The 24,237-nt window shown below is 43.4% G+C and overlaps 1 protein-coding gene across 3 annotated transcripts in view; it reads left to right on the top strand.

Moving 5' to 3' along the window:
• Positions 1-24,237, top strand: part of LOC146865554 (baculoviral IAP repeat-containing protein 1-like) — a 1,189,967-nt gene that overhangs the window by 1,065,740 nt on the left and 99,990 nt on the right. For all 3 annotated transcript variants that reach the window (XM_085632369.1, XM_085632370.1, XM_085632371.1), the window contains one exon: positions 11,400-11,486. In XM_085632369.1, coding sequence (XP_085488495.1) covers positions 11,400-11,486 — 87 coding nt within the window. The remainder of the gene's footprint in view (positions 1-11,399; positions 11,487-24,237) is intronic.

Below are 24,237 nucleotides of genomic sequence, written 5' to 3' on the forward strand. Positions count from 1 at the left end.
TTTTACAAAACTTTAAGAAATCATAACTCTGGTTCTACTGATTGGATTTAATTTGTTTTGGTGTCACTTTATTTATTAAACTTTACTTAATGTTTCTACATTTTCAGGGATTTTTCTTGTGTTATGTTTTTACTTCAATACTGTTTGTGTGCTGCATGAATACTTAATACAGTGCCTCTGAGTTAAGCCAGACGGCTTTAGTGCTAAGCTACCAGAAGGTTAAGCACAGGTTAAATTAGTGACATTTGTGGTTCACCCTGGAAAAGTTTGTGGTTATTGCTTGAGAAGGTTTTACATCCCTCTCAACCAACACCCAATTTCTACCATTGGTACCTGGATTAGACCTGCCTCGGAGTTGTGTGACAATCGTGTTTTAATTTGTCCAAAAGGGATTTGAGACTGGGAGGTGAAGTTTTATGTCATAAAATACAAAAATAAGGTACAGGCTTTGTCCAAATCTTGCTCCAAGTCGTGGATGATGGCCGTACCCAAACCCGCTCCACTTTACAGTCAAAGTGCTCCAGTAAATCCAACTCCGATTCTAAAAACACAAGTGTAAAAAATCAGAGTGGGACTTGCCCCCTCCCGCCACTTTGAAAAGTGGCAGCTGGGGACATTTGAAAGTGAGGCATAAAAGTTGGTATAAGCACCAAGTGAGAAGCAAGAAGGAACTTATATCAAAAGTTACTGATGAAATTGCTCACTATCAAGGAGGTACAGATTGTATTTCCGAGCACTGTAACTTCACAGAGTGTTACATACTTAAGACAATTTTCATCAAAATCTTAATATCTGCCAATCACTCTCCTGGAAGGTGGGTTCCCTGCTGTTTTTGACACAGTATTAATGTTTCGTTATAAATATATGTTTTGTTACAGCTTAAAAAAATTCAATATATACAGTTTTAGTGTGTTACAAAAGCAATTATAACATCACATTAATCAGATAACCTAATGAGAATGTATCAGCTCCATCAATAATATTGAAAAACAATAGTGCAATTACTTAAAGCTGTGTCAACACTGAATGTTACAATACCTCTGACCGCCTGGTCAGGGAAACTGCCCTCCCCTCGTGCAGCTCTGTCGTTGCCTCCCTGCACCTCTCTGCTTCCAGATAGGTGTTCGAGGCCTCCCCATAGACGCCTGGCTGGTTGGCGTCCCCACCATTGTTATTGGCTTAGAGGAGGGGAGAGAGGCTACCTGCTTCCTGTTCAGGAGAGCAGGAAAACGCGGGACCCGGCCAGGAGCTGAGACAGCGCGGAACCCAGGAAGGTAACTTTATTTCGTTTTTTTTTTTTCACTAACTCTCTCACTGCAACAGATGTAGAATACATATTTGACAATACACTGCAAACAGAAGCATTCCTGCAGTACGAGCAAGAATATCCTCTGCCAAATAAAACTTTGCCTCTAAATGGAAATGAATGTATCATTTATATCAATGGATCTGCTCAACCTGCTGTAGGATCGAAACAGCAATATTCTGTGGCATGCACAATTGTAAAAGGGCGCATGCGAGACTGTACATTTCATCCAGAAATTCCCCACACTTTAGTGTGTAACTCATAATGAATATCTTCACTATTGGGGCCAAAATGGGTTTCGAGATTCGAAGAGTTGTGCAATCAAGCACAAGATGCTTTGGGAACAAGTGGCAAAGCAGAAAGACGACCTGCCACGGGCTCATGTAATTCATACATTGAGTCATCAGCGTAATGGTGTTCACGTTGAAGGGAATTCAATGGCGAATAAAGCCCCCAAGGCAACAGTACGAATTGCTGCCGTTGCTGCAATCACTCGCTCTAGCACAAAAATAGATGAAACAACTATGATAGCTTTTAATGCCTTGCGCAACAGCTTAGCACACCAAAAGGCTTTCCACTCAAGTACTCCTACAAGTTAGATGCACAAAATATTCCATATGCTAAAATTAAAGGAGTGGGGATAGAGTAATACCAAACACTGATAGCAGATTGGGACTGATACTAGCTGCACATGAGGGTCTTGGTTCGGCACATGCAGGGATTACTGCTACAGTTTCAATACTAAAGCGGCACTACTGGTGGCCCAGTCTCACTAAACAGACCAAGGACTTTGTCCTTAAATGTGGCATCCATAGCTTTATTGATCTTAGAAAAACCTCTTGCTTGTGTCTCTTTGGATCACTGCTGCCCCTTACACTCAGACGGGGCTTACAAGTACATCTTGGTGGCAGTGGATTAATGTTCCACATTCCTATGAGTTTGGTCCCGGTGGTCAGCTGATGCCCGAACTGTTATAAAGGATTTGTGAGTCTTTATCTGGACATACGCACATTACATTCTGACCAGGGCCCGGCATTTAGCTTTGCAGGCTTACAAAGAAGCCATGGGAAGTTTGGGTGTGGCTTTGTGGTACTCCTCCCCCTACCATCCCGAGGGAAATTCGGTCGTTGAGATGAAGAACAGGGACTTAAAGCAATCCTTAACGGCTAGGGTATTAGGCTTGGGTGGCAGTCGGTCAATCATCTATGCGGGGTCCAGAGGGCACTTAACAACATGCCAAAAATATCTCTGGGGGGTCATATACCCTATAAGATCCTGTTTGGGGTGAGAATATGGGTCGTAGACCTCGATAGTGTCAGCGCAGTGGCAGTTGATACTCCATTTAACATCAATGATCGTTTGGATGTATTACAGGACCTAAAAGAATACAGAGCTTTACAAAGCAACATCCAAGTGAAACACACTGCCACTGGAGAGGTAAAAGCAGTATCTGCAAGACCTGCCTGGGTCCCAAAGATTGGGGACATGGTCAGAGAACAAATACAGGACAAGAAAGAATTTGGGCCATCTTAAAGAGCGCCTGTACCAGATCTGTACTACTTCTGCCTCTTGCCTGTCGCCCGAACAAAAGGGTTGTCTCCATTGATCTGATCAAAGCACTTTGTGGACGATTCTCAACAGTAGGCCAAGTGGGCTCCTGGGTAGCCGACGATCTCCTCTCGCTAACATACAGGAGGTTCAGATGGAATCTGTCATAACGACTTAAGAAGACTCCACTTTCCGAAGAGAGGCTGTAAACGAAAATGAGATGATGCTTCTCCCCATTGAAACAACGACAACAGTACAGTCATCTAGTACAGATATTTCAATTCGAAAACTTGACAACATCTATTTCAACTTGCCACAGATTGAGTCATCTCCCAGTTCTACAAAACCAGCTGAGCTGCCAGAAATAGACTAGACGGTGCCTGGTTACTTAGTGCATTATGGGAGTATGGCTGAATAGGTCACTTAAATTTGACCACCAAGCAGTACAATTAGTAGCTTCTTGTTACGGCATCATCAGACAGCTGCAGAAAATTCTGCCACTGCTTCCTGAAACTGCACGAAGGGTCATGGTACAGGCACTGGTGTTGTCCCGGCAAGATTATGGAAACACTCTCTACCTGGGCACTCCAAAGACCAGCACAAGAAAATTGCAGGTTGTGCAGAACTGTGTAGCCAGGTTGCTGCACAACATCCCCAGATCACAGTCCACTAAGCCTGCGCTGAAATCATTGCACTGGCTACCAATAAAGGAACGCATAATGTTCAAATCTTTATGCATAGTGCACAAAACCCTCTGGGGGATTGGCCCTAAAATCAATTCCACCCTTATGGCCTTCAATCATCCCTCAAGATGCCTGCGATCAGCTAATATATTCCTGGCAACAGTACCTAAAATCAAAAGAGCACCAGCCGGAGGCCATATGTTCGTCTATAATGCGACGAGACTATGGATCACGCTCCCCATCAATCTCCGTTCATTGACCCATCATTTCTCGTTTTGGAAGCAACAAAAAATATGGCTCTTTCAGAACCTTTCTTAAGAATCTTATTCTTTGCTTGCTGCCGCTAGCGCTGGGATGCCTAAGGGTAGCCATGCGCTTTATCAAATGTGAATTAATAATGATGACTTCTCATCGAATCCCAGTGAACCCTCAATTGTCAACAATTGGCCTCCCTTTCAAGCTACAAGTTTATTCTCTCTATCTTTGGCTGAAAAAGACATACTTTGTTGCTCTCTGGATACATTTCTGGGTTACAATGGGATTACTTTTCGTGGTACTCTGGATTGGTTTGGTGGCTGTCTTTTCTCTACTTCTGAATGGATATTATCTCCCAGAACACACTTCAATCCAACATGTGAACTTGGTTCTAAAACCACATGCATCATAGCACCGTGAACTAAGGCACCTATCCCTGGTAAACATTACAGCGGTTCCAGTTCCGGATGGAATAGTATAGGACTGGGTATCGTATGATGTATATGGTCCGACTAAACTTTTGCAAATTACAGATTTGTTTAAAATTTCTTTGAATGATATTATCACCTCTAGTACATTATCTGATGATTGGGACATTGAACCTGTGCATAATTTGCTTTCAGATCTAGAGCAAACAGCAGCTTTTTCTAATAATGAATTGTATGATGGCACAAGTCATTTTGGAGACATGTTCTGTTATCAACATTATGGTCACCATTGTTTCCACAAAGCTAGTATCCCACATGCTGTTTACAACTACACCCAATGGGAACATTATCCAACACAACTAAAAGGTTGTTCAAAAACATTTGCACAGAAGTTTGCCTATTTTTCTGGTTTTGACACATCAGACCCAGACTCTAACTACTATAGGCTTGCACCTACACCTGCAAAGAAGAATATTCTCACAAACACCAAGCTGATTTACTCTGCTTCCTTTATTTCCCCACTGTCTACACAGCATTTCAACTTTTGGAAAGACACAGTAGACACAAAATCTGTCTGGGGAACAAAAGATTGGTAGGTTCAGGGAAAAGAGGCGGTATTTAGAGCATGCCTCATTCCAAATAAACTGATTTTCCTGAATAAAATAGTGCGACAAATTTCTTGTCTTGGTTAAACTTGGGCAAATTATTTGAACACATCTTGTATTCCCACATTTGCACGCAACATTGGCAACAATACACAAAGTATAGTGATGATACATTAGATGCCATCCTCCGCAATGGATCATACAATACATCAGACCACGATAATCAGGGTTGGTTGGTTTGGCTTCTAGACACAGACAAATGTCTAGGTTCCGAGGTAACAAGGAAGTATTTAAGATCAACAGGCCCGACCTACACCAAGTACAAACAGAACACGCAGGGGTGGTGACGTCGTATAGTGTTGGGAAGTTATGCCTAGATTGGGTAAAGACCTCAACACTTTCCCAGGTGAAACAACACTTGTCTCTTCTGTCTGAGAACCTGTTTCTCAGGGATTGTTTACTAGGTCCCAAAAACCCACGTCAAAAGTGCTTTGTGTATGGAATATACAACAAGCTATGGAATATTTCTCAGCAGGAAGCTGCTGAGATTGGGCGAGATCGACAGGGTAAATATGGAAAAGGCTTTGGCCGTGGTTGACAACGGTATGACCCCCTTTATCATCTAGAATGTATTCACTGGCCAGCATTGTGTCTTCTGCAATTGACATAATACAGCAGGACATGCCTATTTTACAACATGGACAGTCACAATTGCATTCCATCGTAATGCTAAGCTGGACATTGCAAACTCTACTTTCTGGCTACTTGCTGTGGCGTTACATCAACAGTACCAGTCTGTCTTTTGAATACGATCTGACTGAAAGACAGATAACTATGGCACATAGAGATGCAAACTACACCATGCTGCACATTGAAAAATTAGACCAATTACCTTTTACCGTGGCAGTGGCACCATACATCGACTGGATTATCCATGGTTATATTACCCTACCAGTCCCAACTTTCCAATTCCAATATTGTCTCCACTACCAACAGGTAGGCAGATACGAAGCGCTAGGGGAAGGTTATGGGCACGAGTATTGGGAATTGCATTTCAGGTTTAAGTGCAGGAAAGGGGACACAGAAGTTTTTCTTAGTGGTTCCTACTGTGAGGATGCCCTAAGCGGTTCCTTAGTTTGCAAGGACATTTCCCATCACTGGGCATGTAATGCTTCTGTTGTGAGTTGTCATGGTATGTGCAGGGTTCCCCAGCTGCCATAATACGTCCGGTTTTCAAATTGCTTTAGAATGAGAGCTACTTGATGCTAAATGATCAAGGTTGCTGTGGAATGGAACCGGGCATCGCTTATCTGGTGTCAGTTAATTCCTTGGTCACTTGCTGTACACAAGTACTGTTTCCACCTGCCTACAAAATTAGGGAGGCAGCACTTTGGCCTTTGATAAATGTTTCCAACATACGCTTTGATTCCCTTAGCAGACTGAAAGCCATGCTTTTACAACAAGATGTGGCCTTAATTTCAGCCAGAGAGACGTTTGAACTCCAAGTTGCAAGGTCCTCGTTGGAGATACAGACCCTACTCCACACTAACTTGCCGCTGCATTTTGTGGAGCTAGTCCATCATATCTTTAATATTTCTGATACAAGAGGAATAGTGTATTTATTAAAATGTATCACTCCAGACTGGTTTGCAGCTTTCAGAAAGTCTTCGGAGTTATTCCATCATTCATACACTCCGTGCTGGGAAGCGTTTTTGACGGGAGTACTGATTTTTTTTTCTGATCCGTAATTTACATCCCAGTTGGATTCGGAATGGAGACAGCACTACTTGTGCTAAGAAGCTGTGCACGCATGGTTCACACATTTGGCACACTTTACCTTCAAGAACTGAACGAGCACTGGTTATAGTCCTTCAGGTCGGTTTGGCTTAACTCAATCAATCAATCATGTGTTTGTGAAGTGCAGCGACTCACCCCAAAGGGTCTCAAGGTGCTGGGGGAGGGGGTGGGAGGGCGCGCAGCTCCTGGATGTTCGCAGATGATTCGTTGAAGAGCCAGGTCTTGAGGTCCTTCAAGAACTCAGAGAGTGTTGGTGTCTGTCAGAGGTGGAGAGGGAGGGTGTTCCATGCCTTGGTCGCGGGGAAGGAGAAGGAGCGTCCTCCTGTTCTGGTCTTCTTGATGTGAGGTATAGTTGCGAGAGAGAGCTGGGCTGAGCGGAGGGATCTTTGGGGTGCGTGGAACGAGAGGCGGTGGTTCATGTTGGCGGCTCCAGTGTTGTGGAGGGCTTTGTGGGTGTGGGTGAGAAGTTTGAAGGTGATTCTCTTCTCAACGGGAAGCCAGTGTAGTGTCCATAGGTTTTGGTTGATGTGGCAGTGGCGTGGTAGGATGAGGACTAGTCTGGGGGCGGCGTTCTGGATGTTCTGGAGTTTTTGAGTGAGGTTCTTGTTGATCCTGGCGTAGAGTGCGTTGCCTTAGTCTAGTCTGCTGTTGACGAGGGTGTGGGTGATGGTTTTCTTGTATTCAAGGGGAATCCAATTGAAGGTCTTTCAGAGTAGGCGGAGGGTGTGGTAGCAGGAAGAGGTGACAGCGTTGATCTGGCGGTTCATTTTGAGTTCGGAGTCCAGGATGATTCCAAGGTTGCTTGCGTGGTTTGTGGGGGAGGGAGGGTTCCCGAGGGTCGGGGGCCACCAGGTGTCAATCTAGGCATTGGTTGCGAGCCCATGATGAGTACTTCGGTTTTGTCTGTGTTGAGTTGTAGGCAGCTGTTATTCATCCATCTAGCGACTGCTTCCATTCCTTCTTGAAATTTGTGTTTTGAGATGTTGGATTTGTTGGAAAGGGAGAGGATGAGTTGGGTGTCGTCTGCGTACGATACGATGTTGAGTCCTTGAGATCTGACGATGGATGCAAGCGGGCCATGTAGATGTTGAACAGGGTGGGGCTGATGGAGGATCCTTGGGGGACTCCGCAGGTGGTAGGTGTGGGTTCCGAGTGGAAAGGAGGGACTCTGACTCACTGCGTTCTGCTGGAGAGGACTGAATGGATCCAGTTGAGGGCCTTTTTCTGGATTCCTGCATCTTGGAGTCTGCGGACTAGGGTGCGGTATGAGACTGTGTCGAAGGCAGAAGAGAGGTCCAAGAGGATAAGGGCCACAGTCTCTCCTCTGTTGAGGAGGGAGCGGATGTCATCTGTCATGGCCAGAAGGGCAGTTTTGGTGCTGTGATTCTTCCTGGGGCCTGATTGGGAGGAGTCGAGAATGACGTTTTCTTCTTTGAAGGAGGCGAGTTGACTGTTGACGGCTTTTTCCATGACTTTCACCGGATACTGGAGTAAGGAGATCGGTCTAAAGTTCTTGAGGTCGATGGGGTCCGCCGAGGGGTTTTTTCAGGAGAGGGTTGATCTCGGCGTGTTTCCAGTCATCGGGGAAGGACACTCTCAAAAGAGTGATTGATGATTCGTTGAAGCTCGGGGGCTATGATTTCTGCGGCTCTGTGGTAGATGTGGTGGGGGCAGGGGTCCATGGGGTCCCACAGTGTGTTGTCTTCATACTTTTTGAGGGCGGTCCAGCTATCCAGTGTCGGCTGCATGGTGTAGGAGGCTGTGGGAGTGGGTTCCTTGTGAACGTTGTTGTCATCAAAGTTGTCATAGATGGTCTTGATTTTATGATGGAAGAAGGCGCTGAATCTGGAGGGTGGAATGTCTGCATACAACCTGTATTCTACTGCCTGCTTTGCGGCCACAAATGCATATTCAACATATGCCTAGGATCATAACTGGTTGCGCCATTAGACACTGATGTACTACTGGACACGTTAACGGCCCATGGATATTTTTGTCCCCAGCGTCTTCTGTTGCGGATGAATGCATTTCCTCAGCCATTAATCTGCTTCGAGGTGCACCTCTGGGATCGTCATCTGCGGTTATGGACGACAACAACAGTATTGTGCCTGCCACCCGGAACACATGAAATAATTGGCCTTTTCTGTGTGGGAATAATTTGGCTTATTTTATAAACTAAATTCCGACCAAAACATTTTTGCTTTATTTTTCTTTTCAAGGCACCATGGTCTTCGGAGTGCTTAGGAGTTCAAACAGTGTAATGACTTTAAGACTTTTTAGAATATTTTAAAGGGGAAGCTTGCTTTTAGACTATTGAGAGCAGTTTTTACCTTTTTCTTCCATTTTATACTGGCTTTTAGATAGCTTTTATATATCAACCCTTAGGATGAGGATTTTGCAATAGTAAGCCGTATCAACTGCTTCAGACAGGTGGGAGATCCTTTTCCTACCTGGGCCCAATCTATTGGAATAAACTTCCATTAGACCTTCATCAAGCACACAACCTGGATATCTTTAAGAGGAAACTAAAAACCTGGCTCTTTACCAGTTAATCCAGGTGATCTGATTGGTCTCCCATTGCCTAGCGCCAGGACACTCTGCTGAGTAGCTGCGCGCTCTACAAGACAGTATAACGTAACATGTAGCAAGGCAGCTTATTCCTTACATTCTCCTAGAAAATAATGTTTCAGCTGTGACCTTTTGCACACATTTGCATGCACGACAATGTTGGATTAGTTTCTCTGAAACTACTTTGTTAATACATCCAGCTTCGCACAACATTGTCACAATGCCCTGAACATCAAGTACTAGGCCTCTCTACGTACTAGATACAAAAGTTGTCCTATCTTCATCCACAGGTGACAGCAATATCCACATATACATAACAACACTAATCTGGTGGGAACATTGTGAAGGCTGCTTTTTATTCTAAATAATAGGCCTCTTGATAGTTCGGTGGAAGAGGCACCACGCACTGGTCTGACATTCCATGAAGGTTGTCCAACTCAAGACCAAGACCAAGACTCAAGACCAAGAGGGAGTCCTTCACTCTCTCCCAACAGTTAGTGGGATGGATCGTCACTAGGGGGGATTCTTGGCTCTACACCTACGCAAATTCTAGGTACACTTAGAGTAGGGTCTGCATCGTAGGAGTCCATTAGATTACCATATTTGCATATACTCATTGCTTCGGCACCATGGTAGAAATGTATCCACTGTTCACTCTTTTGGTGCTTGTAATCTCCTCTATTTGCTTCTGTCTCCTAATCATTGCAGCACACGTATTGTATGCAAGCATAACGTTGGTTCAATAAATATTATTGAAAATGTCCCACTGTGTATTCTCTGTATATTTCCCTGAGAACAAATGAGCACGAGTGACTGAGCAAAAGGTTCTATACTGTTTCCACGATTCCTGAGGAATCAGGGTTGTTATGCTCAGTGGTTACCAGAAACCGTTCGCTCCTTGGTATGTTAGAGGGGCTTGCAGTGGCACTGCGAGCTAGCTGGTCTATTGACCAACATATCCTGCGAGGTGTCCAGAACCAGTCTTGACACCAGCCCTTAGTTTATGTTGCCCAAACAATGCACAGATCCTACGACTTAGTTGGAACTACACAACACACTTTCTTCTCCTGTCTCATATTCTGACGAAGATTAGGAACGACGGGGCACAGACATCCTAGTGGCCCTGGATTGAGAGTGTGGTACCCGGGAACTCTTGAGCATAGGTCCTACGATAAGACTGCCAGTCTGCGAGGACCTCCTGTTTCAGCAATAGGGACGGCTCTTAAATCCTGATCTACTCAATCTACACTTTCATGCATTGAGAATGAACAGTGGGAATTGACTGCATCTAGATTGCCACCTAAAGTGGTGGATGGCATCCTTGCCGCCAGACACCCCTTCACAAAATCCATTTATTCCTGGGCACTGGGACACCTTTGTTACCTGGTGCAGTGTACACGACACCGGCACTGTACAGGCAAAACTAGTTGGTTCATTCTTTTGTTTGTGTTGTCTTTTGCCCAGCAAGGTTTAACAGTGTGCATTATTTCAGCCTTTTTATGCATCACCTGTTGTGTTGACATTTAATAAAGATTTGACACATTTCATCCCGAGCTGTTTGTGATGCCCCAGTGAGACCTTAACTCTCCTCATGTGTACGCACTCTGAGCTTGCACACAGCTGCTCGCTTCATCTCCTGACCCTGCATAGTGTCTTCCTGTGATTGAACTCCAAGCACAGTCCGTGCAGTTGCCTTAAACCATTTTTTTCTAGATAAATTGATGTTAAGGACTCTGTGCCTAGAGATCGATACAGATCAATACATTGCAGCTCTAGAAATGTGAATGAGAGATGCATAGGAGCAAATGTTCAAACTAGACATGGGACTTCATAGCTATACAAAAAAATCGGAGAATCAGGCACAAACAGAGGTGAGCGTGGATATTTTAACGTAGTAACGTAAGCAGAATTTTACATATTTATGAAAGCTCATAGATGAATGATGTAATTACATATGGATTGTTTCACTTATTGTGAAGGGATGGTGATTTTGGACCATGGACATGCATAAGATAAATATTTAGGTTAGACTGTTTAGTGCATTCCAGATTTTGTGGATTAATTCTGTACCAAGCAGTGACCTTCTCCCAAATAAGGATATCATTTGGAATACATAATACCATAAGTTGGAGACTTGTACATACACACTATTAAATTATTGGTTTGTATTTTAATGTACTGTGACTGCCTTACTAACTATGTTTTGTAGCTTCTGTTTTGCCAGTGTTTAAGATGCTAAAAGTGTTGGACCTCGATAGACAGAATTTTGTCGACAAGGAAGCTTCACTGAAATTTGGTATGTTGTTTTCAATTCTCTTTATAAAATTGAGTTAAAGGACATCAAAATCGACAGTAAAAGGGTTTTTTGGCACCTCCCTCCACATCTGGCAGCTGAAAGATCAGTGCATTCAAACCTTTGTAACTACATTCATTGTTGCAGTTTTTAACATTATTTATCTATAATATGCCAAACATGCTCTAGTGATGTTTATAACTAGACAGACCACTGAAGGTTGTTTATCATTCTGAAGTATTTGAAGACAAAATGTTAGGCTAACAGCAAAAGTGTTGTGTGAATTTTATACTAGCCTAACATTGATCCTTCTTCACAAGCACAGCATCATTCGTATTACTGCATTATGATCATTTTGCATCTTGAGCATTAATGCAAGTATTGAATTTGGAGCAAACTGGGTGCATAGATAATTACATTTGTGTGCAGAAACATAGTTCAGATATGTCTGGTAAGAAGAAAAGCCTGCCCAAGGCAGGATCATAAGTACTGTTTACCTGATGCTCAGGTACTAACCATGGGGCTCGTCGATAGCTCTAGTTTTTTACAATGGCTCACTGATCAACCCAAGACACCGTTGAGAAAATATTAGGAGTTACAGAATAAAACAAATTAGTATAAGCTCACCTCCAAGCTCATTTATATTACCAGTACAATGCACATTAGCACCACTCTTCCCAATCCAACTCCACTTCCTTTCGTTTACTCCCTCTCTCTGCATTTACGATATGTCAGATCTTGACATCAGTTTGTTTTATAAGATGGAACTCATAGTAGTCCAATATTGGCACTAACCAACTGCATTCCAATTGACTGTCCTACTCCCAACATTCAAAGAAATGTGCAAATGCCCTTCACACACAGCTACAAAGGAATCTTTTTTTATTATCAAAAGCCTCACATTGGATTTATAGGACTTAATTTCTGAAATGCGTACCACAATCGATTTCAATTGAGGTTGGCAGGCCGAAATGAGAAATCAACTCTCTTCACAATATTTTGTGCCATGTATTGCTTCTGCTAGTGCCCATCAGGGGCGTAACAAACGCCCCCGCAGCCCCCGCGGTGCGGGGGGGCCCCCAGTCTTCGGTAAGTGAAGGGGGCCCCCTCAGCTCTTCAGTAAAGAGCTGTGAAAGGCTTGCTCTAGAAAGCAGGTGCAGTCTGCAGCCTGCTCCTCGCGCTGACCCAGGGCTGAACTGAAGAGAAACAAAGTAACAAGTTACATTGTTTCTCTTCAGTCAGAGCCCGGCCGGAAAAAGGATGGGGCCCCGCACTCTTCAGAAACTCCGGGGCTTTCAGGGAGAGAGGTGAGACTTGTAAAGAGCAGGACAGATAACATTCTGCAGCGTTGTCGGTAAGTCTAGCAGTTTTAATTTTGAGTTTTCATTGTGAGCTCCTTCAAAAAACATGCTGTGTTGTGGGTTGATAACAAATGCCTAATATGTTTTAAAATGCTGCATTTACATTTCTACAGATAGGTTATCTGGGACTTTAATTAGTCCCAGCTGTAAATATCCTCCTGTCGCTGACCCTTTTCTTTGTCTCACACCACTAACAAGTGCAGGATATGTTACCTCCTGCCAGGCCCGGTTCTAGAGGGTGGGGTGGGCCGGGTGTGCCAGGCCCACCCAAACATGAGCCTGGCCCACCCAAACATGAGCCATGGCCCTCCCAGTGAATCTGCCACTGATGTACAACTACAATAAAAACTGTGCAGATAACTGGTGATTTACGATCCTGCTGCAGAGTAACCATTTGTCTGTTGGTAGTTTTTAAATGCTGATAAACTGAATTTTATGGGAATAGCTCAGTGGGTTACTACCTCTGTCACAGATATCCTTGTGTTACTTGCAGTTCAGAAGTTACTATCCTAACATAGGACAGTGACCTATGAACTGTCTTTAAAGAGCTGCATACAAAATTCGCTTTTTTGTATTGTGATATAGTTAGAACTTCTCCATTCCTTCATTATTCTAATGTTGCCAAAAAGAGTTTGTTTGGGCAGTTATACATTTTTATCAGTAAAGCCAACCCCCAACCACTGGAGTACTCTTTAAATCCTGAGTTTGTGCTTCTCCAGTCCAAACCCCCGTAAAATATATTGCCCACCAGTATGGATGACGTGATTTCTACACCTTGTAATCCTCATTGGCTTATGTGACATTCCCCATAGACTGATTTATTGTCTCTGTATAATGTGTGCTGTTATGTAAAGTACTGTGACACCCTACACTCATATGAGTAGCGCTGTACAACAAATGGAATGGATATGAGAGAGGGGCATGGAGAGATGAGAGGCACAAGTGGAGGGTGGCAGTGAGGGAATCCGAGGAAGAGGTCATGGGGTGGGGAGCTACGGAGAGATGAGGGGCGCTGGTGGAGGGTGGCAGTGAGGGAGTCAGAGGAGGAGGTCAACGGGGTGGGTGGAACTACAGAGAGATGAGGGGCACTAGTGGAGAGTGGCAGTGAGGGAAGCCGAGGAGGAGGTCCTGGAGTGGGGGTGGAGCTGCGGAAAGATGAGGGGCACTAGTGGAGGGTGGCAGTGAGGGAAAACGAGGAAGAGGTAATGGGGTGGGGAGCTACAGTGAGATGAGGAGCACTGGTGGAGGGTGGCAGTGAGGGAGTCAGAGGAGGTGGTCACGGGGTGGGGGAACAGCAGAGTGATGAGGGGCACTAGTGGAGGGTGGCAGTGAGGGAATCCGAGGAGGAGGTCACAGGGTGGAGGGGAACTACAGAGAGATGAGGGGTACTGGTGGAGGGCGGCAGTGAAGAAATCTGAGGAGGAGGTCATGGGGTGGGGAGAACTACAGAGAGATGAGGGGCGCTGGTGGAGGGAGCAGTGAGGGAATCTGAGGAGGAGGTCATGGGGTGGGGGGCTATGTAGAAATGAGGGGCACTAGTGGAGGTTGGCAGTGAGGGAAGCGGAGGAGGAGGTCATGAGGTGGGGGAACTACAGAGAGCTGAGGGGCACTAGTGGGGGGTGGCAGTGAGGGAATCCAAAGAGGAGGTCACGGGTGGGGGGATCTACGGAGAGATGAGGGGTGCTGGTGGAGGGTGGCAGTGAAGGAATCTGAGGAGGAGGTTATGGGGGTGGGGGGAATTATGGAGAAATGAGGGGCACTGGTGGAGGGTGGCAGTGAGGGAATCTGAGGAGGAGGTCAGGGGTGGGGGGGAACTACAGAGAGATGAGGGGCACTGGTGGAGGGTGGCAGTGAGGTAATCCGAGGAGGAGGTCATGGGGCTCGGGGGGAATTACAGCGAGATGAGGGGTGCTGGTTGAGGGAGCAGTGAGGGAATCTGAGGAGGAGGTCATGGGGTGGGGGGGCTACAGAGAAATGAGAGGCACTAGTGAAGGATGGCAGCGAGGGAAGCCGAGGAGGAGGTCATGGGGTGGGGGGAACTATAGAGAGATGAGGGGCACTAGTGGAGGGTGGCAGTGAAGGAATCTGATGAGGGGGTCATGGGGGGGAACTACAGAGAGATGAGGGGCACTGATGGAGGGTGGCAGGGAATCCGAGGAAGAGGTCATGGGGTGGGGGGAAATACGAAGCTATGAGGGGTGCTGGTGGAGGGCGGCAGTGAGGGAATCTGAGGAGGAGGTCATGGGGTGTGGGGGAGCTACAGAAAGATGGGGGACACTGGTGGAGGGTGGTAGTTAGGGAGTCTGAGGAGGAGGCCATGAGGGGGAGTGGCTATGGTGAGATGAAGGGTACTGTTGGAGGGTGGTAGTTAAGCTATCTACAGAGAAAGAGGTCAAAAAAGAGGTCAAAAAGACGTTTGCACCAGCAATAAAGCCGGCCCTGTCATGGCCTTTCTGTTTTCATTTATTTAATTAACAGTCAGGTGATTAGGACAACTGTGGAGCATACTTTATCATGCATGCTAATTATTTTTACTGCTATATTCAATGTTTCAAGTTTGAAGGTGATTTTACTATTGTTTTTTACGGGGAATAGTGAAAGTGGAACTGAATGGTTGCTGATATGGGGCTAGGGCCCAAGGTCAGGTGTGAGATAAGGTGTGATGGAGAAGGGTGGTAGAAAAGTGGATAATCAAGCCTGTAAGAGAGTGCGCTGCAGAGTCAGAGGTCAGGTGGAGGTAGTAATGAAGAGGGTTTCTCCCTGAAGGCTCGCACAGAGGAAGCCCGGGTAGTGTCACTTGCTTGATACTCCCACCTTAGAAACTTCCTCTTCCCATCAAAGGGACATTGCATGGAAGAAAAGCACATTTTGAGAGTGATAACATTTAGAAAGAGACTTTGAAAAGAGTGCGTTTTACTGTGCCTTGTAAGAGTAAGGAGAGATAAAGGAGGGCCCAGAAGCAGGCCTGGCTAGATATATAAGCGATAAATTGGGCCAGCAGTGGCCCACACGAATGTACCCTTGGCCCACCCAAATAAAAATTCCTGGAGCCGGGCCTGCCTCCTGCCCCCAATTTTACCATTCCCCGTCCCACCCTTCGTGTTAGTTGGCACTAGCTTGGTTTTATTTTACCTTTGCCAATGCTTGATTACTTGCTTCACAAGCATTGGCTGCCGCTGCATGGCTCCCACGTGCTGGCCTCACACTTCGGAGCTGAGGAGACCCGTCCCCTGTTGCTGTAGACGCCTCGGTGCTGTTGCTCCACCCTGGTGTAGGCTGCCAGCTCCTCACCCTGCTCCTAAACCTCTTACTCATCAGCTCACAGCCTCACATCTACCGGGGCACATGAGCTGAGCTACCGGGAGCCGTTTGTGTTGGTCTTGGCACTGTTCTGTGGTATTGCTTGCTGTGCTGGAAGGAGAGAGGGCTCCTTCCTGTCCACCTCTAAACAGGTGCCGGGGACTATAGAGAAAGGGGGCCGGGATTGACAACCCTTGTTGCATGTGACAATAAATGACCTAGTATTACATTCTCTCTATAATGGTGAGTTCAAATCAGAACATGCCAAATGTGGCCCTCGGGGTAAACGCACTGCTACTGGGCGCCAGAGACACACAAAAATCACTATTCGGCTCCCGGGCATTGGCTAAGCTTTATCCAAACAGTTCTGAAGTGCTGCTCACGTGGTATTAAGAAGTCTTTTCTTGCACTTTTTCGTCGAACAGCACGTCACAGAGACCGGTCTGTGTGCAACCCATTAATAAAACAAATTGCACCTCTCCCAGTGGCATAGCGTTAACTTTTGTTGAAATAGTGCCAAGAAACACGCTTATGCTGTTTGTGAGCGCTATAATACATATAAATTGTACCTATTTCAGCTGCAAGCAAGTTACCAACTGAAGCGTGTTACAATAGCGCTTAATAGAAGGTCCTTGCTCTTCATCTGATGTGTGCATAAAATGAAAAGCATGTCATGCTTTGTTAGCACTGGAGTCGTAGAAGAATATGGAAGGATTTGCTGTCTTAGTCTTTCTTTTCTCATCTTGGTCTCTTTCAATCTTACTTTCATTAATCTTGCACTTAATTTACTAACTTTTCCTACTTATGCCTACTGCTGATTTTTGTTTCTACTCATATGTTGCATACTTCCTCTTACTGTGCTACGTAACCTCTTAATTTTACCTTTCTCTTACACCTCATATTTGTTCCCACTCTTACGTTTTATTATTCCAACATACTCTTGCTTCCACTTACAATTTATTACGCCTATTTCCTCCTGCTTTTACTCATTTCTCCTCTTACTCCTATTACGTCTTCTAACTGCTATTCTTACTTTTGCTACCGTATTTACCAATGCCCTTATTACCATTAACTTAGTCCTACCTACTCCTACTTGCACTCTTACTCCTGCATACTCCTACTTGAACCTACCTTCCACTACTTTTACATCTAAATACTTCAGCTCTTCTGCTTAGCCCTTCTTATCCCTATTCTTACTCATACTTGGGAGAGGAGTTGGCCTAACGGCTAGGGCGGTCGACCTCGAATCTGGGGAACTGGGTTCGAGTTTCAACAATGACGCTGAACATCCTGCGATTCTGGGCAAATCACTTAATCTCCCTGTGCCTAACAAATATGAATGTGTCCTCATGTAACGCAACTGGTGCTCATGTAAAGCGCTATGATACCCGATACGGGTCAAGTTCGAGCTACATAAAACTCCATAAAATAAATAAAAATAAAAAAAATGAACAGGATCTGCTCGGTCGCATTGGAAGATAAAGAAGCATTTGCAATGCAATTGGTCTCGCATTTGTGAGAGTTAGAGCTATTGACATTGTAAAGGACAGTGTATTTTACCTATGTGTTTTCTGCTTGGAGTGGAGTGAATGTGTGTGGTGTCAAGTGGACATATGTGGTTTGGATTGGAATTGTTAGTTGTGGAATTGTGTTGTGTGGATTGGATCTGTGTAGCAAAATAATGTAATTATGTGGATAGTAATTGTGTGGTATTGAGTGTACTGGAATTATGTGGAGTGGGATTGTGTGTCATGGAGTGGGATTGTGTGTCTTGGAGTGAGATTATCTGGAATGGTATTTTGCGTTGTAGAGTGGTATGTAGTGGAGTTTACGTATGTGGTGTGCTGTTAAATATTATAGCATGATGTGGAATTTTGTGGTGTAGATTGGATGTATTCTGTTGTTGGTTTGAATTATGTAGTTTGTTGTTGAATTATGTGGTGTGGAATGGAAATGTGTAGAGTTGAAATGTGTGACGTGGAAGTGTTCGCTGCTGGGTGAAAATTATGTTGAGTGGTATCATGAGGCATGGTGTGAAGTGTAGTTATGTGGAATGTTGCTACGTGACAGACTGGATTCATGTGGAGTGTATTTATGCAATATGGATGAGAGGATAATTATGTGGAGGTTAATTATGTGGTGCTGAGTGGTATTATGTGGAGTAATTATGTGTGATGAATTGTGTGGGGATGAATTGTGGAATTGAGACGTGTGGAATTATGTGGCATGGTGTGGTGTATAATTGTGCGGAGTGGAATTATGTAGCATGTTGCAGAGTTGTATTTTGTGGAGGGTAATTCTGTGTTTTAAAGTTGAGTGTAAATATGTTGTGTGACGTATAATTATATAGGTTGAAGTGGAATTATGTATACTTAAATTGTGTTGTGTGGAGTGTAATTATGTGGTTTGGAGTGCTATTAAGTTGTGTGGAATGTTATTATGTGATGTGGACTTATGTGGTATGGAGTGAAGTAGAAGTAAATGTTTTTTCATTTTTAGGATTGTAATTATGTGGTATGGAATGTAGGGTTAAATTATTTATAGTTGAATTGTGTGGCATGGAATTATGAGATGTTCAAATGTGCTGAGTTTGGTAGAATTAGGTAGCGTGGATTTGAGCAAGCTGTGCACGCTAAGGCTTTTATGTCATGGGGTATAAAGTTGACGATTGTCTATTTTTCTTTGTTAAAATAATTTGGGCTGTTTCTTTACCTTCCGGTACATTTCTGAACAATTTGTTTAGCTAAATTGTAATGTTGCTTTGTGTGCGCATGCAGGGAAGAACGAGTGTATGCAAAAAATCATCCTATGTCTCAGTATTAACTTCCACACCTCTAAACAATAATCCCAATCCTAGAATGAGTTATCCGTTTGCTTTACAACAGTTAGTAAAACAAGGAAGTGCTTTGCGAGTCTGTAAGTAGCAAAGGTTTTAAAGGGACTTGTTTTTGTGCAAAGTATTGCTTTTCCCAGTTCAAGGAAGGGATAAAAAAATATCTTCAGATAATACTAGGGGTGACAGGATGGTGCGATAGCAGAATATTGATTTGTGTGGATCTGGCGAGGACTGCGGGCAGCAAGTGCTTGATACGCTATTTGCATAAGAAAATACTATATAGTTTTTTCGTTATCCTCCATTAGTTATTAGTAAGGAAGAGGGAAGAGAAGCGTTCACCGACAGCATTCGGTTAGTCTTAGGGAGACAAAGAATGCTGTGGTCTGTGGTAGATGGCGCCCAGAAGGCATAAGTATATGTATCAGGAGCTGCCAATGAAAGGAAGTGGCAATGCGCTTTAGACGTTGCTGGTATTGATGGCTACTGTGCGGTTGCAGACTTCGCTGGGCTGACAGTTGGTGGGGAAATGCTACGTTGTCATTGTAGGTTTAATTCATGAATCGCTCATTCTCTCTGGTGTTTGTCCTTGGGGTACTTGTTGACTGGTGCTACATATGGGATCTGGTTTGCCTTTGACAGCAGGTATGGTTTAGTGGGGTACATAGTGTAAATTAATGTTGGCGTGAGGAAACAAAAATCGGACCCTTTGTACATTTGATATTATTGTGTGCATCATGCAGAGGATGAAAAGTAGCAGGAACGGTTTTGATGCCGTATAGGCTAGCAGGAAGAAATGTTTTGAGGTGGTCAGTTGCAGAGATTGTTCAACATTTTTAAAACTTCCATAGTGGCATTGGGGAGGCCAGCAGCTGAAAGGCTCTGTCTTTACTGGTAGGCAGTGGTTAGATGGTGACCGGTCATCAGTCTTTCTGTGGGTGATGGACAGGGGAGCAGTAGGCGGCGGTCACAGGTTTGCAGTGACATCCGAGGGGTGGTTTTAAAGGCGGGCAGAAAAGCATAATTGTGGGTTTCATAGGGGTGAGGGTAGAGTGTAATGGAGGAGTTAGTAGCAGGCAAGACGGAAGTGATCTGCGTTTGGAGGTGGTTAACTGAGAGGGCTTCGCTTGAAGGTGGCTCATCAAGTAGGAGGATGTGTTTGGTGGGCCGGCTGGAGGCAGTGTTATGTAACTTTGCTGGAGGGCGCAGCAGCATTTACTGATGTATGTAAATCGCTCGATGAGAGGGCGGATGTGACCAATAGAGGAACCAGAATCCTTTTTTTATGGCTGGGGTGAGCCCCTGCAGTATGGCGGGTCGCTGGCCTGAGGGCTCTTGACTGGCGAGGAGAATGGGGGGCCCCCTCCATGTACTTTGCAGGGGGGCCCCCTCAAGTTTCGTTACGCCACTGGTGCCCATCATATTATGCACCTGCCCATCATTCTTTTAGTGCATATATCAGTATTATTGTATGCTAGTATGTATTGTATTTATGAGTTTTGATAATGTGCTTTTACTAATAATATTAATATACTTATGTCAGATAGAGTTTTAATATCAGTATATAAAGAGAATGCATGTGTAAAATGGGGGAATATTTATTGAATTATGTGTCGTATTACTTCACAAATAATTATTTTTTTCTCACAGCAGTATTGGAAATGAATATATTAGCAGAGTTTTCAGTGAACTCAAAGACAGAGGATCATGTTAACATCTGGGGAATGTGTTGTCTTTCTATCAAGGTTGTAATTTGAGAACATACTGGCTTCTCAAAAATGTAAACTTCCTTGCAGGTAGCTATGGGCTGTTTGCCTTCACCATTCAGGTAGGCATCTAATGCACTGAAACCCTCAAAATGGCAAACCTTTCCATGCTAATTATTATTAGATAGGATTTACTAAGGAGGGTTTTCATGTATATTATGTTGTCCATGTTCATAATATTTACTCTCTGCTCCTCAGTTTCCACTCTTGGAAATCTGTTAATTGAGACAGTCAGTGACATTAATAAAACTGTGATAATTGAAAATTATAGTACTTCTCCAAAATAAATCCTCAAAATAGTTAAAGAATATTCTCAAACTTCTGCTTGTGAGTCCTCTATCCCAGCCTCTTCTTCCACAATGTCCACTTTTTTGTGGGAAACATTTAAGAAGATCTACCATAATTGTGCACTTCAACAGGGATTCATCTCCTATCTTGCACCATTTAAATCGTATTCTAGCCCCAACCTCTATGGGGTACCGTGGGAGTAGACCCCATTATTTCATCGTATCCCAGTACTTACCTCAGGAGTTCCTCTCCGGCACCCTTGATCTAAAGTTGAGTCACCACTTCTCTCACCATTCGGAGTCAATAAATATCCTCAATAATTAAATAATAATAAGGACAACTCATAATTCAAGAGGCAATTTTAAAGAGTATCAGCCCGATTTATATGTTGATGGAAGTCCTTTGCGGCTGCCATGAATTTCCCTCACCACCAACATAGTGGTCTGCAGACCTTCAGTCTGGCCATGGCTGAGACTACTCTATCTCCGCCATGGCCAAATGGTTACATGTCTGCCCGCCCAATTCAGGTGGGTGGACATGTAGCAATTTCCACTTCCCTTCACCACCAGGCAAAGCCTGACAGTAACATCGTAATAATGCTCCTCCTACAGTGGAAGAAGACTCCCATGGCAAGGGGAGCATTACTTTTTTTCTTTACAAAAAGAAAATGCTATTTCAGGATATTATTTTTGTAAAGTAAAAAAGAATACTTTGTGCAGCAATGAAGCACATAGTAAAATGCATTGACAGGAACCGCCATGATGTTGGTTCCTGGCAATGCTTTTACAAATAACCACCCCTGGTGTAGCGATAAGCTGTTCACCCTGATATAAATGAGGGACTTCATTACAAAGTATAACAATAAGCAGTACAGAATAAATTATAAACTGTCATGAAAACAAGCCTTTCAGTACACAATCAGAAATCAGAATAAATCATGTTCAGTAATACAGCATATATTAGAGCATGAATAAAGTCTTAGGTATAATAGGGAAATCTCGCGTAAATTATAAATGCTGGAATCACAAAGAAAACGGAGTCTCGGCAGAAATAGGAAAGTTTTTCATTAAACTGCCTAAATCACAAAGGAAACTGCCAACATCTCAGGATGAAAAAGGTAAATTCTCTGGCTCACCCTCAAAAACTTTATACACATTTTCACATAATTAATAAGAAGAAAGTATGTACTTATAGTGCCATGAACTCATTATGATAAATAAGGGAAAGAAGTGTCACAGTTAAGTTCCTTAACACATTTCCACTCTTCCAAAGTCTCTAGCAACAACTACGTCATGGTCATACGGAGATGTATGACATAAAATATATAATCTGAACAATTATCTATACATAGAGCATTTCTATCAACCTCCCCGGGAAGCTTCAACGGAAAAGCCTTGAACTTGCAAAAGTTTCAACTATTGGTACATCAAGAAACAAGATCCATTCATAATACATACACTCAAAATAGACCATTTAGGGGCATATGTTTCAAACGATTTTGGATTTGCAAACGCTGCGATTCGCAAAAAAAAACAGCGTTTGAGAATACAAAATCGCAAAATGAGATGTATGAGCCATTTTCGCATCGCATTATTAAGGAATCGCTAATTTTGCGATTCCTTAATTTTGCGTAAGCATTTAAGGAATCGCAAATTGCGATTCCTTAAATGCTATGTAACACGCACCCAAGTTGTGCGATTTCTCCTTAAGAAATCGCAAATTACCACCAACTTCAGGTTGGTGGTAATTTGCGCTTTCTTTGAAAAATGCACTTTTTGGCATTTTTCAAAGTGCCATGTGGCGCACATACATGCCCTTAGGGCATGTATGTGCGCCATATGCGCACACATGCTAATTTCAGGGGTGCATCAGGGTGTCATCATGACACCCTTGCACCTTTGAAATTATTCTCAATTTGCGATTAGCAAATTGCAATTCGCAATTTGAGAAAGACTTCCCATTCATTGCTATGGGCCTCCTGGCCCATAGGAATGAATGGGAAGGTATTCCTTAATTGCGATTTCGCAATTTGCTAATCGCAATTAAGGAATTTTAAGAATTCGCAAAATATGTGCGAATTTTTAAATACATCCTGTTTTGCAATTCTCAAATAGCGATTCTCAAAAAATCGCTATTTGAGATTCGCAAATGGAGATTTTGATACATATGCCCCTTAGTTACATCATAATATCCTGTGCTCTGCAGACTCTGCAAAAACAATAATGAAAGAAATCATATAAAATCTTAATTGGGTGTGGGAAATGAAGAGGAGCAGTTTGTGCCATTCGTGGAAAATGACTAGCATTCATATTCTAAAGTGCAAATGTGGTACAAATAGGACACGTTAATAAACACATTTCCACACCTTTTAGAACAATAGTTTTAATTGCAAAACGATTAATTAATCGATTACGGTCATAGTTCATCACAAAATCATTAGCATTCAAGAAAAATATTTTCCCCGAAATTGTACAATTCAAGAAAACTCTGACAAATGCCCCCTGTGATTATTTTTAAATAAACATCTGTTCTACATTAATAAATGTTTATCAATCCGCTGTTAGTTAGAGGTCGTCATCATCAACTTCTTTCAAAACATTTCCTCCACCTTCTTCATCTGGTTTTAGACATTCCCCTTTAAACATTGCAATTCTATTTCCAAAGAGTTTCTTTGCTCTTTCAATCTATTATTTTGACCTCTCTAAATTATCCATTTTCCAAAATTAATTCACCAAACAGAAATATTATACAAACCATTATTATTATCACAGAAGTTAGTATGATCCTCAGAGTATTTCAACCAACCTCACCTATCCAGTCGACAACTCCTCTAGACTCTTTCCTAGATTACTAAACCAGGAACCCACACTATCCCATAATCCAGGTTCTGTTAGTGAAATAATCTCATTAGAAATATAAATCAAATAAGCTATACGTGCCTCTAATATCCTACTATTATCTGGCAGAAATGTACTTGTATTCACTGCTTTCCAGGCTTCTTCTTCCTTCAATAAAATAATGTCGAATGCTAAACAGCTCTGTATTACCATTGCTCTCTGTTAGACCTGTCAGCCCTTTGGGTGGTCCCTCCTCATCATTATTTATTTTGTCCCACTTTTGCCTCAAACCCTGTTTGAATTTTTCCTTTTTGGGAACCACCAGACTTTTTAGTGTTGCTGCAGCTTCAGGGAGCCATTTTATCTACC

This window comes from Triturus cristatus, chromosome 2_1 (assembly GCF_964204655.1).
Source record: "Triturus cristatus chromosome 2_1, aTriCri1.1, whole genome shotgun sequence".
NCBI lineage: Eukaryota > Metazoa > Chordata > Amphibia > Caudata > Salamandridae > Triturus > Triturus cristatus.